At 38.0% G+C, this 18,495-nt stretch overlaps 1 protein-coding gene across 1 annotated transcript in view; it reads left to right on the top strand.

The window, feature by feature from the left end:
- Nucleotides 1-7,443, top strand: part of trpc3 (transient receptor potential cation channel, subfamily C, member 3) — a 56,552-nt gene extending 49,109 nt beyond the window's left edge. Inside the window, exons 11-13 of the mRNA XM_084431069.1 lie at nucleotides 3,772-3,855; nucleotides 4,245-4,320; nucleotides 5,912-7,443. Of these exons, the coding sequence (XP_084287195.1) occupies nucleotides 3,772-3,855; nucleotides 4,245-4,320; nucleotides 5,912-6,054 (303 nt within the window). The 3' untranslated portion in view covers nucleotides 6,055-7,443. The remainder of the gene's footprint in view (nucleotides 1-3,771; nucleotides 3,856-4,244; nucleotides 4,321-5,911) is intronic.
- The last annotated feature ends 11,052 nt before the right edge of the window (nucleotides 7,444-18,495 follow it).

Raw genomic sequence — 18,495 nt, 5'->3', positions numbered from 1 at the left:
TCTCTCTCTCTGTCCTCCTCTCTCTCTCTCTCTGTGATAATACACTCCAGACGATTAATTCTCCATCAGTCTTCCTCCATTCTCAATAAGACTGTTCTTTTTGTCCAGTGAGAATAAGTCAGTGATCTATCTGTCCAATAAAGAGTGCATAATCCCTCTCAGTGTCATTAATTAACTAATTGACATTTCCCGAGCAAACCCGTTGTTTTAGTGTTTCCATGAGAAAGACGGATAGTTCTGAGCGTGTTTGGCCTGCGGAGAGAATCGATGCGCGAGGAAGAGAGCGAAGATGAAGAGCTGGGAGAGGATGATCTGTGAGAGCGAGAACATTAATGTGATTCATCTGTGGCCGAGGCTTCGTCTCGTTCCCTCCGGTCAGGACAGCGTCTCCCGTGGGATGTGGGGATTGACACACTGACGAGAGGAGGAAAGAGTCTCAGATCTCAGATGTCGAATCCGTTGCGTGAGCGTCAGGGAACATTTGGCTCTCAGGTTTAAGCTGTTATAATGAGCTCAATTATGTTGTATTTCTATGGGTGCTTTCACACATGATGTTTCATTAACAAAGTTCTGGCGTCGACTAATGAAACTTGTCCAGCTCGAGGGGCGGCACCAAGCATGCATTTGAAAATCTCAATGCATGCAATTGGATAACACTACGACCAATCACAACAAGTTATCGCTTAGCTTCCAGCGGAGCTAACTGGGAGATTAGACTCTTGCCGTATCCGGTCGGCAAAACAGTAGAAACGCCCTTCTTGCGACGGAACGATTCGAACGGCGTCTTCTGTTCCTCTTTTAGATAGAAAGCCAAGTCTAACTCGTTCATTGTAGCGGCCAAAGCCGTTTCAAACAACTGGTGTTCATCAATAGCCATCTCGCAATGTTTACTAATGACTTCGACGTCACAGCGCTGTCGTCATCTCGCCTCTGCCCCGCCTATATCAGATAACCCGCTGTGATTGGTGCAGCTCGGATACAAGTGCATATTTAATGAGCATCATTACTCGACGCCAGAGTCACTCGCTGAGCAAATTCAGCTTGTGCTCTCGCGAGAACTCTGGATTACCAGGGTAAATCAAAAACTCAGAAGTTCAGCCCACGCAGTCGTCTCTCCATAGGAAACAGCGGCGAGTTGTCTGACGGATTTCCTCCTCTTTGTTTACTTCCGGGAGTTCTGTTGGAATTTTCCCGCACGTTAATTCTGACTAATCGAAGTGCAGTTATGGAAATGCGTTCAAGACACATCTGGCCAATGAGTGATGTGGATGTTGTCACGTGACTGCATTTTGGTTCGTTTCAGCAACTCATAAACTGATCCGGACCAGAGCGATCAGTGTGGTGTGAAAAGGAACCAAAACGCCTGACAAACCCTTGGTCCGGACCAAATGAACCGAACTACAGATGTGAAAGCACCCTATAATACAGTTGTAACCTCTAAAACATCCCCGCAATCAAATATGTGACCCTGGATCACGTCACCAGTCACGAGTCGCACGGGTATATCTGTGGCAATAGCCAACAATACATTGGGTCAAAATTATCAATTTTACTTTTATGCCAAAAATCATTAGGATATTAAGTAAAGATCATGTTCAATGAAGATATTTTGTAAATTTCCTACCGTAAATATATAAAACATGTATTTCTGTGAGTGAATGCAGCACAATCGCCAACATAAATGAACAACTTTAAAGGAGATTTTCTCAATGTTTCGATTTTTTTTGCCTCAGAATCCAGATTTACAATAGCCGTATCTCGACCAAATATTGTCCTATCCTAACAAACCATACATCAATGGAAAGCTTATTTATTCAGCTTTCAGATGATGTATAAATCTCAATGTCCAAAAATTGATCCATCTGACTGGTTTTATGGTCCAGGGTCACATATTGCCCTTACCTGGATTCAGATGCACTGGGCATTTGCCAAAATCAATATTTCACTACAACAATCATGAAATAATGCTAGGGAAAAATCACTCTGAGACTTGTTTAATAAGGGATAATGTACATCCAGCCGGTGGTTCTCCCCCGAAAATATCATACCTGTGTGTATCTCATAATCCAACATTAACACGGATACTTGTCACATAAGTAAATAATTAGACACGAAATATTGATTTGAGTTAAAATATTTTATTAGCTCTTTAAACGCAAAGCTTCACGGAGAGAGCCGTTGCAGCGGCAAGTTCAAACTAGACGGACATTTAAGAGATCCGGTATACAGTCATAACGCTTATTATACAGCATTTAATTATGGGGATAAGAGATATTGATTTGAGATTGAAACTGTTTTAAAATCGTACCTGTTTGTATTTTATATTCCAAAAGTGTACAAAACAATCGTCGCAAAATGGCGGCAGCGTTTGTGTGAAACAAGAGAGCGAGTCCACGATACTGGATGGCATAATTAAATAACTGTACACAAAATATAGATTTGACTGAGTTTTAATATTTTATCCGCTCACCAAACGCAAAACTTCCACGAAGAAAAACCGTTCCTAGCGAGCGGATAGCATACAATACTTGTAACAATGACCCTTAGTTTGCAGGTCAAGCCTGAATTATGCTTTAAAGCTACAATATGTAAGATTTTTGTAATAAAATATCCAAAAATCACTTGCACAGTGGGATATATTTCCTGCAGTTGTGTACTTACAATATCCCAAAAGTTCTCAAACTTTTGAAACTATCGAAACTTAACTATTGAAAAACTATTTAACCATCGAAAACTATTTCTGTTAATTGAAATAAAATGAAATAAAATATTAATATTAATTGAAAAACTTAAACTGAACAAATTTTTAGAAATAAACTGAAATAAGTTGAAGTTGAAGCACTGGAAGTAAATAAAAACTGAAACTGAAAGAGCAATTTTTTTTTTACCTAAATAGAGATATAAAAAATTAAATAAAAAAAATAAAATGATAAAAGCCCATAATGAAATTTCTAAAATTACATGAAAAATAAAAAATATATGAACTAAAATTAACTAAAATAACACTGGGATAATATAATATTGTATATATAGCTTTTAACATTTCTTTATTGTTTTATTTCAGTTTTAATCATTTTAGTTCTTGCCAAGGCAACCTTTCTGTTTTTAAGTTACATTTTTTTCATGTGATTTTTCTGTTTTATTTTTGTTAAGCTTTATTCCAATTACCAAAAAGATTTTTTTGCTAGTTTTAGTTTTAGTTAAGAATAAGAAGTCTTGTGATTTCAGCGGTGTGTGTCGCCCCCTGGTGGCCAAAAGTTATACATATAATCATTTTGATTTTACATTTGATTTACTTCTGAAATGTTATCAATTGTTGAATGTTCACTTGAACACTTTAAACTGCGGCTAGATACCCAAGAACATCACTTATGTCTTTATTCTACTATTTTTGTTTTATTTCTTTTGATTTATTTGTTCACTATTTTATTATTAACTGTTTACTTGCCTTGCTCTCATTTGTTAGTATTTAAATGTATTTTTCATTATTTAATTTCAAGGCTCCAGCATCACCGCGATCCTCAGGACAAGCGGTTTGGAGAAGGAATGGATGAATGGATATTTAATATTAATATTATATAACTGTTAAATGTATGAGATTAATGAATAAATGAATTAAGAGCATATTAGGATTTGTTGTGGTATTGTAAAATTTTGCTGGTTTTGATATCAGCTACTGAAATGTTCCTAATCCGCTGTAGAAACAAATCCGCCAGAAATGTATGATGTAAATACTGTTTATTAATAATCAATATTTCACAATGCTTGCAGTTGAACCTCTTCACCCAGTCCAGCATGAGGATGCCCGACTCACACAGCTTCAACAGCATCTTAAACCAACCCACACGCTATCATGTAAGAACACTGATCTCTCTCTCTCTCTCTCTCTCTCTCTCTCTCTCTCTCTCTCTCTCTCTATCTCTCTCTCTCTCTCTATCTATCTATCTCTCTCTCTCTCTCTATCTCTCTCCCTCTCTCTATCTCTCTCTCCTCTCTCTCTCCCTCTCTCCCTCTCTCTCTCTCTCTCTCCCTCCCTCTCTCTCTCTCTCTCTCTCTCTCTCTCTCTCCCTCTCTCTCTCTCCCTCTCTCTCTCTCTCTCCCTCTCTCTCCCTCTCTCTCTCCCCCTCTCTCCCTCTCTCTCACTCTCTCTCCCTCTCTCTCTCTCTCTCGCTCATATGATGAATCATCACTGCAGATTTCATCAGTTTCTCTGATCTCTCTTTCGTCTGATTCCCTGCGCACAGCAAATTATGAAGCGCCTCATCAAACGCTACGTACTGAAAGCACAAGTGGACAAAGAGAACGATGAAGTGAATGAAGGTGACGTGTGATTTACAATGAGATTCTGGGGTTTCTGTAAGTGCTAAAAACAGAATAAACGGGAATGTTTGCCACTAAAACTAACCAACTGGATAAAAAAAAAAAAGTTATGATGATGGTCTGATTATGATATAATAATAATAATAATAATAATAATACTCAAAGTTGACGTTTATGTAAAGTTGAGTCTCACAAAAACATGTCCAGGTCATATTTTACCTCATAATTAATTCAGATAAATTATATTTTGCTTATTTTGAAAAGGAAGCCTATTGTTTTTTTTTATGACAATATTTTCATGACATTTACCCTCTGGTGTTGTTCAGTTCTTTTAGACCAAAAAATATATATATATATTTCGAATTTTCAAAAATCGTAACTTCACTGGAATGATACGAAAATTGCTGACATTTGCTATGTGATCACAAAAAATGATTCGAAAAGGTTAAATAGTCGTAAATAAATAATAATCACACTTGTGTTGTAAGCGGTCAAAAAGGACCACCATAGAAAGCAAATGGGAAATATGAAAAATACAGTATGTTAGCAATTAGTAATTATGTCTGAAAACACTGTTCTCAGTAACGAGGGAATACATAGCCCTGGATATAATCATATATAGGACTATACAGACATCTAGTGGCTACACCATGGTATTACAGATGATTTTCTTTTCTTTTTTTCCACCAGTTGGCACTAATCTGCCTCCATTTCAATGGATCTGAAGTACTTTTGCTGTGTGTGAAGTTTTAGCTCAAAATACCCCACAGATATTTTTATATAGCATGTTAAAATTGTCACTTTTTGAGGGTGAGCAAAAACGCACGATTTTGTGTCTGTTCCTTTAAATGCAAATGAGCTGCTGCTCCCGGCACAGGGGGCGGAGCTTCAACAGCTTGTGTCCTTTTACCTCACACACACATGCACTGAACATTTCAAAACTTTTAGCCTTTTATGTTCAAACCTGAGTCAGAAAGATGGAGAGACTCAAGAAGAAGTGACAACATGTAGAAGCATCAGGACATTTCTGAATGGTTAGTTGATGAATTTATGCAGCTTATGTGTAGTTATCTTCTAGTCATTGATTAGCATATTCTGTCTTGATAATCTATAAATCGTGTTCCGGGGGCGGGGTTTATGTAAATTCTAGGGTTTGTGATGTCACTAACCCGGGAGGAATGTGGTGTAGTCTCTACCAGCCGTTTGTTGTAGTCCTTAAAAAGTGATTTCTGTAAAAGCAAATATCTCCCTTTGCTTTGAACTTTGAGCGTCGTAACTTTGCAGATGTTGTTTATGCTCACACAGCAACATTACACACTAACTAAAGTTAGAAAAGTCAAATCATAACCAACCACCCCTTTTAATATTGTTTAATAACACAGAAAAACATTATTGAAATTAAATATAGTGCATTAATTTCATAAAAATGACATTATTATATGATTAAGGTCTCCGGTCTGTTTTGGCCACCAACAACACGAGTGTGACTCCCGAATGAAACAACACCAGAGCTAAGCACATTTGACGCACCAAATGTTTCCTGAGCGGTTTGGTGTGAACTACTATCTTCATATTTGCGTGTAATCTGTAGGTGAGCTGAAGGAGATAAAGCAGGATATTTCCAGCCTGCGATATGAACTGCTGGAGGAGAAGTCTCAGGCCACAGAAGAGCTTTCAATCCTCATTCAGAAACTCAGTGACAAACTCAACCCACGTCCAGTCCATCCGCACTGACCCCTGCTGGCCAACGGTGAACCCAGTTTTTATGTTAAATATATTATGCAGAGATCATAAGTAAGCCATTTTTACACTGCAACATGTCAGTTTTGCTGAACAGTGGCAGACGAAGGCATAAATGCTACTCTTCTCCTTTAAGTTACTGTAGTTCGTATCCTGTGAGTGTCACATTAGCTCCACCCTTTGATGGTGATTGGCCTGGTATGTTTTGATTGACAGCTCCATAGGCTCCACCTATTTTAACAATATCTGGAAGTGCAATACTCAGAGAACGAGTGTGAGTGACACTCACTGTCTGTTTCTGTTTGTATTACATGTCGGAGGACTTAAATTATGCTTGTACATTTAGAGTGACTGTATAATCACGGATTCTGAATGATATTTGTGAATCTGTCTTATTTAAATACATTGTTTATTCATGTTCAGGTGTTTATTGCACATAGCTGTGTGTATCGGAAACCATGCGTTTTATATACAACGGAAGTCATTGTGAATATTTCATTAAGTGTATTTCTCAAGCAAGTTTAGGCAGGGATATTTGTTGCATATACTGTCTTTATCCATTCATTACCTGGGAACCTGTGTTAGAGTTACTGTGAAGCTACAAAGTAGATGAAATATTAGTGGTCCGGTGTCCCTAAAACCTATTATGCTTTTTCAGAAACTTCCTTTGATGGAAGTTTTCGTCTCCTAAAAGAAAGAATCGATTCTGAACTGAAACGAGTCGTCAGTAATTCGAGTCTCACTTCCTATGTAGGTTTGTACCTAATTTGCATAATGCCAGCCTGTGGTCTTGATTGGCTGAGCAGCGTCTCTTAGCCCCGCCCTCAAACACTGTAGTGTATCCGAGACTGGAAGAGTTTGGTTCGTGTTGTTCATGTGGAGAAGATGCTGTTTTCTGAGACTGATACGGTAAAGCCCACGCCATCGTTACTGTTCGTATCACTGAGATCAAGAGCTGAGATTCAGATATGATAATGAGCGTTTGCTTTCTGACCAATCAGAGCAGAGCAGCTCTCAGAGAGGCGGGGCTTAGAGAGACTGTCGCTGACTCGCTGCACTGGAGATTATGAGGAGAACATTAAAGTGCTTTTGACCTTAGATGCGTGTAAACCTGTTGTAGGAGACTCTAAAATAACATTAGGAGCCTTTAAAATAGCGTAATGGGGCACTTTAAGATGGAGAGACTTTTAGCACAAATCTATGCAGGGTAAATGTCTGTATGTTGTCATGATCTGACAAATTATTATTAATGTTATTTCTTGCTACAGTACCTTCAGTTGTTTGGCCCAAAAATCATGATTTATCAAACCCATAAGGTTTATATCCTTGTGTGCAGCTCAAAAGGAATAATCTGAACATAGAACCATTAAAATAGTCCATATGACTCTTGGACTGTGCGTGCATTATTCCTTTAAGATGTTTTTTGGTTTGTTTTGTTCACTGTTTTGTGATGTCTGAGCAGAAATGAGCTTGTGAAGATCATGATATCTCACTTATTTGTATAATGTAAAAACCCAAACTGTTTGCATAAACATGAATGTTGAGAATCGCTGTAGTTCGGCTGTAGTAAAGGTCATTTTGGTCCATAGATGGCGCCAGTTCATTTCACAAAGTGCAAGTCTGCGTTTTTTTTATTTTTATTCAAGGCTCTCCTGATGAATTATGTATGTAGAATAGCCATATAAAACCAGTAGATGGTATATTTCAAGATAGACACAGAATATCTGCAGCAGTTTATATGTAGGATCAGAGATCTACTCGAACAAAATATCACGTGTGTGAAAATATGTGCAATTCAGATGTTTTTGCTTATGTATATTTAGACATTTAAGCTATGCATTTTCATATACTTATCACTTAAATGATTTTAGAGCGAAACCTAAGAAATGTAACTATGACATATATAAGTATTGCTGTAATACACTAGCACTGAGACTCTAAATTTGACATTTTTAATGTTTTATATAAAATCTATTCGAGAAACCAAACGTGTTGTGTTTCATTTATCCTGAGCGCATCACACACAGGTCTACAGGTGAGAACTTCACGCAGTGATTAGGCTTGTTCGACCTGAACCGGCGCTGCTCAGACCGATCGGTTTATGATATCAAAGTACCGCGAGAGCAATTCAAAAGCATAAAGGAGTCGTCTGCTGTCTATTCGCTCTCGCTGTATTTTGATGTCATTCACCCATCGGTTTGTGCAGCGCCGGTTCAAGTCGAACAAGCCTATTGACTGGGTGGGGGCGGGGCCAACTTCACGCAGCGATTGATAGGGGGCGGGGCCATCTTCACGCAGTGATTGACAGGGTGGGGTGCGGCAGGGTGGGGCGGGGCAAACTTCACGCAGTGATTGACAGGGGGCGGGGACGTGATCGGCTCGGAATCCATTCTCAGTTTGCACATTGAATTTTGATACGTTCATTGCGGGACATTTCATGAAAATGCAATCGCAAGTGTCTTAACTGTGTGTAAATACAATTAAGAAAAATAACATTTAAATGATAATTTTGCTAACAGTTTTGCTTGAACATATTAAACATATCTAATCATTTCATTTTCATTTTGCAACTTATAAAGCGTTAAAATAATGTATTCAATTTAGCCTACAAAATAAAGCTAGGGTACTGTACGGTTATCCGGACCACACCTGACCACAACCGCTCTTGGTTGGTCGTAACCCCAGTGACAGGTAGGTTTAGGGGCGGGGTTGGGGTAGGTCATCACATGTGGTCCGGATAACCATATAGTTCCAAAACTAGTGTGTGAAATGGCAAATCTAAATGATATAATTGAATTATCATTTTCATTTAGCATCAGACGTTGCACAATTGTAATGGAAAATGTAATTTGCAGAAATGCATTGCCATTTTACATATTCTATTGCCATTTTACATATTGCATTGTCATTTTGCATATTACATTTCAAATTGAATATTGCTACCCATATGCTTCCAAACACATGATCATGTTCTGACCTTTCTTTCTTTTGATATCCAATGTTTTCCAATTTTTTGACTCCATACAGTCTTCCTCTGTGACGTTTGTATAAAGTGTGTTTCTTTGAATGCGTCACATGATCATGTTCTGACCTTTCTTTCTTTTGATATCCAATGTTTTCCAATTTTTTGACTCCATACAGTCTCCCTCTGTGACGTTTGTATAAAGTGTGTTTCTTTGAATGCGTCACATGATCATGTTCTGACCCTCAGGAGTTACAGCAGATCATTCTGGAGAAGTTATTCATGATGTCCCATGGTTCAGTTATGACATGAAATATTATGCAATGGGGCTGCGGACAATGCAAGTCTAAGTTGCCATATGCAGTGACTGAAGAGCCGTGCTATCAGTGTTCAACACAACATTCTCAAGCTTTGAAGTATCATTTTGGCATGATTAGATCCTGAAATGAAGCATGCATGATACTATTATTTAAAAACATTTTATTTTATATTAATTACAGACTAACATGCAACTGGACCAAACAATTCCCTTTCTGTCCGGAAAACATTAAGTTCAATGAGTAATATTCAGCATCTTATGGTGTCACCATTCTCATGGGTGATAAATCACATTTATCGAAAGGCATTTGATGGATAATAGAGGAGGGCTGACCATGAACTTCGGCACACAAACAATGAGTGTCATAAAGTAAATGAGCTTACTCAAGTAATTACATCAGTGCTCTGTTTGCAAACTTTAAAGACACTTAAATTGTGTCTACAGTACACTAGTGTTTATAAAAATAACACCCTCCTGACAGGGTCACATTGCATTTTGTGGGCAGATGTGGCGTCTTTAGGATGATGCTGGAGGACCAGGACCGCAGAAGAAGAGCATGTGGTGGGTTGTTATTCATGACTATCCTAAGAGAGGTTTGAAACAACAAATCTGAAAAGCTCCATAGATCAGACGTTTGGTTTGCTGGTCTTAAAGGTAGGGTAAAGATGAACAATGAGTCCGCACACCAGAAAGTGCTCCTTAGCAATTTTAATAGTTGCTCACCAACTTGTGACGTTTCGGGCCCAAGCCCTTCATCAGACATGAAAAAATTGGGGAGACACACCTCCATAATATCTTTATTGTTATCATATCTTTATTGTTTTGGATGTGCGTGCTGCACCTTTGAACTTAAAGGTAGGGTGGGCAATTTTTTTCATAAACACCATAGCAATCAATAATAGAAGTGATTTAAATATTAGGTGTGAGGTAATTTAACGCTGTCTCTCGTGACGCTTTGCAAACTCTATGGCTAAATCCGAAACCCTCATTCCCTATACGTTAGTCCACTTATACTGTTCACTTGAAGGAGTGAGCGAATTCGGACAGCCGTTGAGTGTACATCGGTTGTACGCTTGTTATTGCAGTGCAATGTGGGATTGAATAAGTGCACTCAATAACGTCCACTATGGTTTCGGACACCACTACAAATGTCTGTCCTCTCAAATAATGCCCTATTTGAGGGTATAGGGGGCGATTTCGGATTCAGCCTATGTGTTTTGAAGGAGACACTGGGATCTTATGCTTTCAAAGCTAGCTTGCTTTTACTAGCCTGTCTGAAATTGCTTACCCTGCCTTTAACTGGCCACCAAGCTGGTTTCCTTTACAACATGACTTCTCAACTGCAGAGTAAGAGACTAGCAAAACCGGCTACTAGCTAAGACCAAACAATAGGGTGATCATCAGACACCTCCATTTTCCCTCGACAGTCCTGGGATTTGGTGTCGTGTCCCTGACTCCCTGACTGGATCTGTCCCTGGAAATGTCCTTGTTTTACAGCATGTTCAAAACCAACCAACGTAGCATAAATCAGAATGAGCTTTAATCACAATCAGAAACATAGCATGAAAGCATGAACATAAACAAAAAAATAAAAAAATTAAAGCTGTAATTAATGTGTCATTAATATATATTACAGTTTGTGAAAATGAAACCATTACAAAAATAAAGTCAAAATATTTGTTAAATACCGTTTTACTTTTTTTTATGTGTTTTTTAAAGTCACAATTTTGTTATAATATTTTTTTATATATAGTTTTGCTATTTGCAGTGTTTACTATTTACTATTTTTATAGCGTGATATTTGGTGAATTGCATTAAAACATCATAATAAAATTATTACAATATCACAGAACCCACAACAATTAAAAAACAAAGACGTGAAACCAAAACATGTATTCTCCCCGTTTTTTTTTATTAATATATAGTAAATTTAAAATAAGACTTCAATTATATTTTTACGGCTGAACTAGGAAATGTCAGAGCCCGTCTACGGAGAGCCTGCCCACTCCCTATTAAGCCCTATTGTACCGAATTTTGGCTGTAGTACCACCAGAGTTCCACTGGGGGCGATCGCCATGAGTGCAAAATGAATGGGAGTCTATGGGGCTAGACAGCTAAATTTGTCTCTTTCACCCGATTGCCGTTGAGAAATATCAGATCTGATTGTAGATTTTGCAAGTTCAACATGGGTTATAGGTCGAAAGTTGAATTAACAAGTACTTATGTCCTTTTGATTTCTTACAGGTTGAGTTGTTGTTGCCCATAACACGCTAGCATTCTGCTAATGACGTCAGCATTCTGACGTCATTGACATTTTGAAAGACTTTTTAAACCAAATAAGTGACTCTAAAAAAATCTAACACCCAGCAATGTGTAATTTCTTTGCATCTCCTTTCGAATACAACATTCAAATTACTAGACAAAAAATTATATCCTGAGAAAAGTGGATTTTGAGGGGTATACCGCCATTGACCTCCATTCATTCTGCACTCGTCCTGTGAGCGCCCTCATATGGAATCAGAGTGGAACTGCAACCAGTTCAGAAGCCGGAAGTGTAGTGAGAGTGAAACTTCTCGCCATATTAGACATTCTCTGGAAATGTCCCCTGTTTTAATTTCGGAAATCAAAGATGTTTTTGCAAGCCATAAGCTTCATAGCAATGTCAAATTCAAGCTATTTTTATTTAATTCGGGTCAATTCATTTTATTTGTATTACCTTTTCTTTTCTTTCTTTTTTCGCAACTTTATACTTTTTTTTTTTAAACCCAGGGACTTTTATTATGAATGGAGCTGTTCTGTTGTGAATCTGCGACGATGGAGCCCGTGTGTCAGGATGGCCGAGCGGTCTAAGGCGCTACGTTCAGGTCGTAGTCTCCCCTGGAGGCGTGGGTTCGAATCCCACTTCTGACAAGATTTTTTTTTTTTTTATCGAAATAAATCCTGTAACATAATGCCACTATACCACACGACACCAGCAAGTCCGAAAAATGATGAAAGGCTGGTGAAAGTGTTACCCATCCTACAGGACATCAGGTCATTTATTTGATAAGTTCTGTTGTTTATGTTGTGTTTTGTCTCCATTATACTTCAGGACACACCCAACCGTTCATATAGCCTATATACAAGTTCCCACTTCATTTTTTTTCTTTTGTGGGATCACAAAGACTTGGCATAAAGCACTGAGTTCAGATTACAAAACACCATTCAATACCCAGACTGATGTTACAGCCGCTTGTTAAACATTGGTTCCCTTTCCGTGATGCTCATGAAATATTTAGGAACAAATTGTTGGACATTTTTAAATGAACTCACCTCAGCTGGAAGGAGAAATGTGTCTCGAGTAGCCTAACTCCATTATAAACAGTGCAGCATTGTCTACAAATTCAGTGTTTTCTGTACTTTTGTGTGTGTATTTACTGTATTATCTTCATGCTTGCTCAGAAAGCTTTTCGTTGTCGTTTTTATTGTGACCAGTGAACTTTGAGCCGCTCAGCCTTGGGAAAAGGTTTGTTTGATTTGTGTGGGTTAGTTAAGCACAGTTTAAGAATAGTTTACATTAAATGCGTCTTCTGATATCAATATGAGTTAATGCAATTTAATGGTTAACAAAAGTATTCCTCCACTTTCATTCACGTAAATATCACATTAAGCACTTAATAAGTAACGTGACACATGATAGTGCGGGTGTTGAGCGGTGTTTGGTCACCTGACCTCAGTGTTTGAAGCATGCATGCTGTGACTACAGTGACAAGAAAGAAAGAAAAGAAAGAAACCTTGCATGGATTAACATCTATTTTTCGTGGCATGAATGCATGGGTGTGAGCCGAAATCAACTTCTCTCTACATGACAAGACAGTCTTTACTCAACAAGACCAGAACATGAGTCAAATTAGAGATGTTGAAATGTTCATTGCACCCTCTATGCAACTTTTTCAAATAGAATATAACCGGGATTGATAAAATAAATGTTTGTGACAATCTAAGAACCTCTATTAACCCTTTAATGCATGAACATTATGTTCAGTTTGTATAGGTCAATCAGAAGACTATAATCACAATGGGTTTCATGCTAATTCTATTCTGGATTGTTTAACCGTTTCTGGTCCCCGTTAACTTCCATATTTATACTGAAGTCAATGGGGAACAGAAACTGTTTGGTTACTGATATTCTTCAGAATATCTTCTTTTGTGTTCAGCACAAGAAATAAATTAATACGGGTTTGGAACAACATGAGGGTCAGTAAATGATGACAGAATTTTCATTTCTGGGTGAACTGTCCCTTTGCAAGGATGGTCTAGTGTGCCCTAAAAAAAAAGAGAGAAAACTTCTATGCTGGCTGAAAGTCTGTCCTTTTGTCAGTGTTGTCATGTCATGACTTGTCATGTTGTTGAACTTGAGAATATCAATGCCTTAAATCAGAAGCTGGACATGGAGAACTACTGTAGATTTCATGTACAGGAATAACTTCAATGTTGATCCAGTCATTTCAGGACAAGTCAGCTGGCGAATGCAAACACACTTTCGGTACAGTTGTATGTTTGCTATGGCGTTTATATGGTGTGTTAGGGTGATTCTGCACTTCTAGAGACTGGAAGAACCAGTTTTTGAATAATCACTGCAAACGCAGCCGCAAACACTGAGACGATTTACATTCAGATATAATGGTTTGCATTGGTCCTTCCTTTCGCTGTTGAAACATGCAAGTCACAGTGAACAAAGGAAACGGTTGAAGATCATTAATTAAAGACATATGGGGCAGCTTTTACATGGCTGACGTGCTAGTTCTCCATAACTTAGGCCCAGGAATATATATATATATATATATTTAACCACCTAAATTAAACATTTATTTTATCCACCTTATTTTTATTCCTCTGGTGCTGTTCGTAATTTTTTATTATTTTTTTTATTGAAATTTTTACTTCATCGGAATGTTATGAAACTTAGTAAAGGTTTTGGCAATGTGAACACAAAAAAAGATAATGGACATGATAGGTTAAATGCTCCTGAAAAACACAGTCACACTTGTATTGTTCGCGGTCAAAAATCAAGGGGGTAATGTTTCAGAAAACACTGAAGCATTGATTAGCAGACCATCACCTGCTGTTAGCATCCCATTGACTCCCATTCATTTTGGCGTCACTTTGACAGCGAATAACTTCACATCTGAGGCGTTTAAAGACTCCATTTGTCCATTATTTATTTCTAAAGAAACACGACAATGTATAAAAGGCTCCATTACCTTGTATCTTACGTTATGGCCCCGAAGATGCAGTTTTTGTAGAAATAGGCTAACGATTGCGTCATAACCACGCGACTCTCTGTCTCTCACAGTAGAGAGATTACCGTATGGACAGGAGAAGAAGCTCGCGGGCGATCGGGGGGACGTGGAGGCAAAGTGACAAAATAATTAATCAGAATACTTAGCAAAAGTTTCTCCTGCTCCAGCTCATGGACACCTCCGACTCACACTCTCCGTCTCTAGAAGTTTCGGAAGGGAATGATTCAGATTTCTCTCGGCACAGCTACTAGAAGACAGACGGGTTGCTCACGTCACATCTACGTCGTCAAGCTCAGTGTGAGTCTGCGCAGTACGCTCAGCCATCAGGAAGTGAGTGCTTCTAATTGACTTCACTTGTCTCCGTTGAATCCAACGGGGTCGCTGTGTCCATTTCTTTTACTGCCTATGTCAAAAATGGAAATGAATGTGAGACTAATTAGCGTTTGGTACTGCAGCCAAACAAAATATCACTGAAAGCTAATTCTTTTAGATATCAACCTCAAATTTGGGACACAACTTGTTTAGATTTATGGCTTTGGTTTTCACACAGGTTTAGAGTAAACCCTACAATTTCATTAAAAAAAAATTCAAGTTTACATTGTAAGTTTACATTTCACTTCAGCAATAATCTGACAAGTGTCGTCTTTAAAAAGAGACCAAACTGAAGTCTGTGCTCCAAAGCATTCGAGACACCAAGCAGGAAGTGAGACTGTATCTTTGCAACGCTTTTGGGATGTTGTAATAAAATGAGTGACTTTGCGACCATGCAAGAGTTCGGGAACAATGCCAAGTGCTCAGAGCACATTAAAGTTAAACCTGTTCATAATCAGAATAGCTATAAAATTGCCAAAAAAGTCCTTCTTTTCTTTGGATCATATTTAATGCAAAAAAACTGATTAAATGTTACTGATTTGTTCGATTATTTCGCAGTGAATATAGTAAAGTGAAATTTTCCATGTTCTCGATCGTTCTTTGCTTGTCAAGTTCAGGCCAAATGAGAATCAGAAATCACAGCAGAAATTATAATTGCTTGAAATGCCTGTTTATGTTTGTATTTGTGGTCTTTAAATGAATTATTAGCTAATAATTCATTTAAAGACCATAAATGCAAACATAAACAGGCGTTGCACATGTTTGACATGCAGAATATCATCCCTAAAACGTATTTGGCTCCTAAACGTTAGACCATACTTCTAGTTTGTTTATGCTGGTTTATCTAATAATAGTAACCTCTTGTGCTCAGAGCCGTTACCCGGGTGAGAGGATCCACAGGAGACGGAAAACATTATGGGAAAACCTTAGCTTAAATGCACTATGCTTTAAGACGGATCATATTGATCTAAATACAATGCAAGACACGAGAAAACATCATTTAAAAAGGGTCATTTTCAGGAAATGGTGCAAATTGTGCTTGAAAGCCTTAGGATTGTTTAGAATTTAATTTGGAAAAGTCCATTTTTCTCATGCACACATATGAGGATGAGTCCACTATTATTATCATTATTGGTATGCTTTTTTAAATGGATCCTTCATTTTCAAAGTTGGCATGAAACTGAAGTTGTGCTCATATTTTCTTCCCAATTGTGCCGTATATCCGAGTGAAACGCTTCTGGAACAAGAACGAATGTGGGCGGGGCTTGATTTTGTCTGTGTGGAATTGACTCGTTGTGGTTTGCTATTGGCTGATCTCATGTGAGTGACAGGTTATAGCCCCGCCCACATCATCAGAGAAGCTGCAAGAGGAAGCTATTCTGATTCAAGATTATTAAAACAATAATGATGTGCAAGTTTTGATTTCATCTCAAACTGAAATGGATACATCCCTGATAGACCAAATACTAGAATAACATGCAAGTTAATTCTCCACAATAAATGTTGTAACCACTGCTTTCATTGCCAAGGGAAATAATGACATTATACTACTTACCTTGTCATTAAAAGCAAAATATCAAACTGTATGAAGTCCTTGCCCCCTATTAAAACACAGTTATGATCAGGTGAATTTAAAAGGTTTACGGTTAAGCTTTTAAATGCATGCAACTCACAACTCACACTTATGCACACACTTTCCCTAATGCCTTTTGTTCAGATAATGTGACATTTAATGCTGTATATTTCATCTGCACGCTCTCAGCTGCTATATAATCATCTCTGAACTCTTTCTCTGAAGACGTACACGATCAACATAAAGGCCCACATCCAGTTAATGTTACACTGACAGTGTTTGAATACCGTACAGCAATGTGAACACATTTAGATTGTGTGCTTTATGCATTTATACTGTAGCCTTTAAACTTGGTGTATAACGGTGATTCTGCACTTTTACCTGACTGTTTCACCTCCACAATGAGGACTGAACAGGAAGAACCAGTTCTTATGATACAACAGCAAATACAATCCCAACGACTGACTGATGACAGGAGGAGTGCAGATGAGGCCAGACAAGCCCATTTCTGTCACTGAACTGAGACATGTACATTAAGTTTGGGTTGCATGAAAGTCTCTTGCATATGCATTTTTTAATGGATTCTTAATTCTTAAAGGATTAGTTCACCCCAAAATGAAAATTTCCTAATAATTTACTCACCCTAATGCCATCCAAGATATCCATGTCTTTCTGTCCTCAGTGGGAGAGAAATTATGTTTTTTGAGGAAAACATTTCTGGATTTTTCTTCTAACAATGGACTTCAGTGGTTACTAATCGTTTTTAAGTCCAAATCAATGCAGTTTCAAAAGTCTTTGAAGTGTTTAAACGGGCTGTACGCGATCACAGCTGAAGAAGAGGTTGTTATCTAGCGAAACGATAGGTCATTTAAAAAAAAAAAAGATAATTTATAGACTTTTTACCTTCAATAGTTCGGATTGAGCTGATCAACAAACGGACAGGGAACTACGTCATCACGTTGAAAGGTCACGCCGGCGCAGGCAGAAGTACCGCCCCACTGTTTACAATGCGACCGTACGTAGGAGGATAGTTCAAATAGTATTGTTTGCTATTATATATATATAGTAATGGTATTCAGTGAATATGAATATGAATAGTATATGAATAACATTCTGATGAATATGAATAGTAGTTCAAATAGTATTGCCGGCGCCGGCGTGACCTTTCAACGTGATGACGTAGTTCCCTGTCCGTTTGTTGATCAGCTCAATCCCAACTTTTGAAACTGCATTGATTTGGACTTAAAAACGATGAAACCAATGAAGTCCATTGTTAGAAGAAAAATCCAGAAATGTTTTCCTCAAAAAACATAATTTCTCTCCCACTGAGGAAAGAAAGACATACAAATAAAATGACTTGACTTTAAAGTCAGCATGAAACAGAAGTTGCAATCATCTTTTCTTCCCTATGACGTATATCCGAGTGAAACGCTTCTGGAACAAGAGCAAATGTGGGCGGGGCTTGATTTTGTCTGTGTGGAATTGATTGGCTGGTTGTGGTTTGCTATTGGCTGATCTCATGTGAGTGACAGGTTGCCCCGCCCACATCATCAGAGAAAAGATGCTGAAGAGGAAGTCAACCTGATTCACGATTATTACAACAATAATTATGTGCACGAATGAATCGTTTATATACTGCATTCCAATATTTAATTTTTAATAGTTCATGATAACTTTAAACATATAGGACATTGCATTTGACATTTCCTGCTCGCAAAATATATTTTGACCCATCAGACTAAACTGCTGCCAAACCCTGGTTTGTTTTCATCAGGTTAGTAATCCCAGGTGTGACGAGTAACAAGCTCCTCTGAGATAAATCATGTACAGAAGCACTGATACTGATAGTCTCTTCTCAATGCAAGCAATAAAACTGCTATCTCTCTCTGTCTCTCTCTCATTTCCTCCCTCTCCTTTCCTGCAGCTG

The sequence above is a fragment of the Rutilus rutilus genome (assembly GCF_951802725.1).
Source record: "Rutilus rutilus genome assembly, chromosome: 14".
In the NCBI taxonomy this organism is placed as follows: domain Eukaryota; kingdom Metazoa; phylum Chordata; class Actinopteri; order Cypriniformes; family Leuciscidae; genus Rutilus; species Rutilus rutilus.
This window is presented reverse-complemented; position numbering and strand designations above follow the sequence as displayed.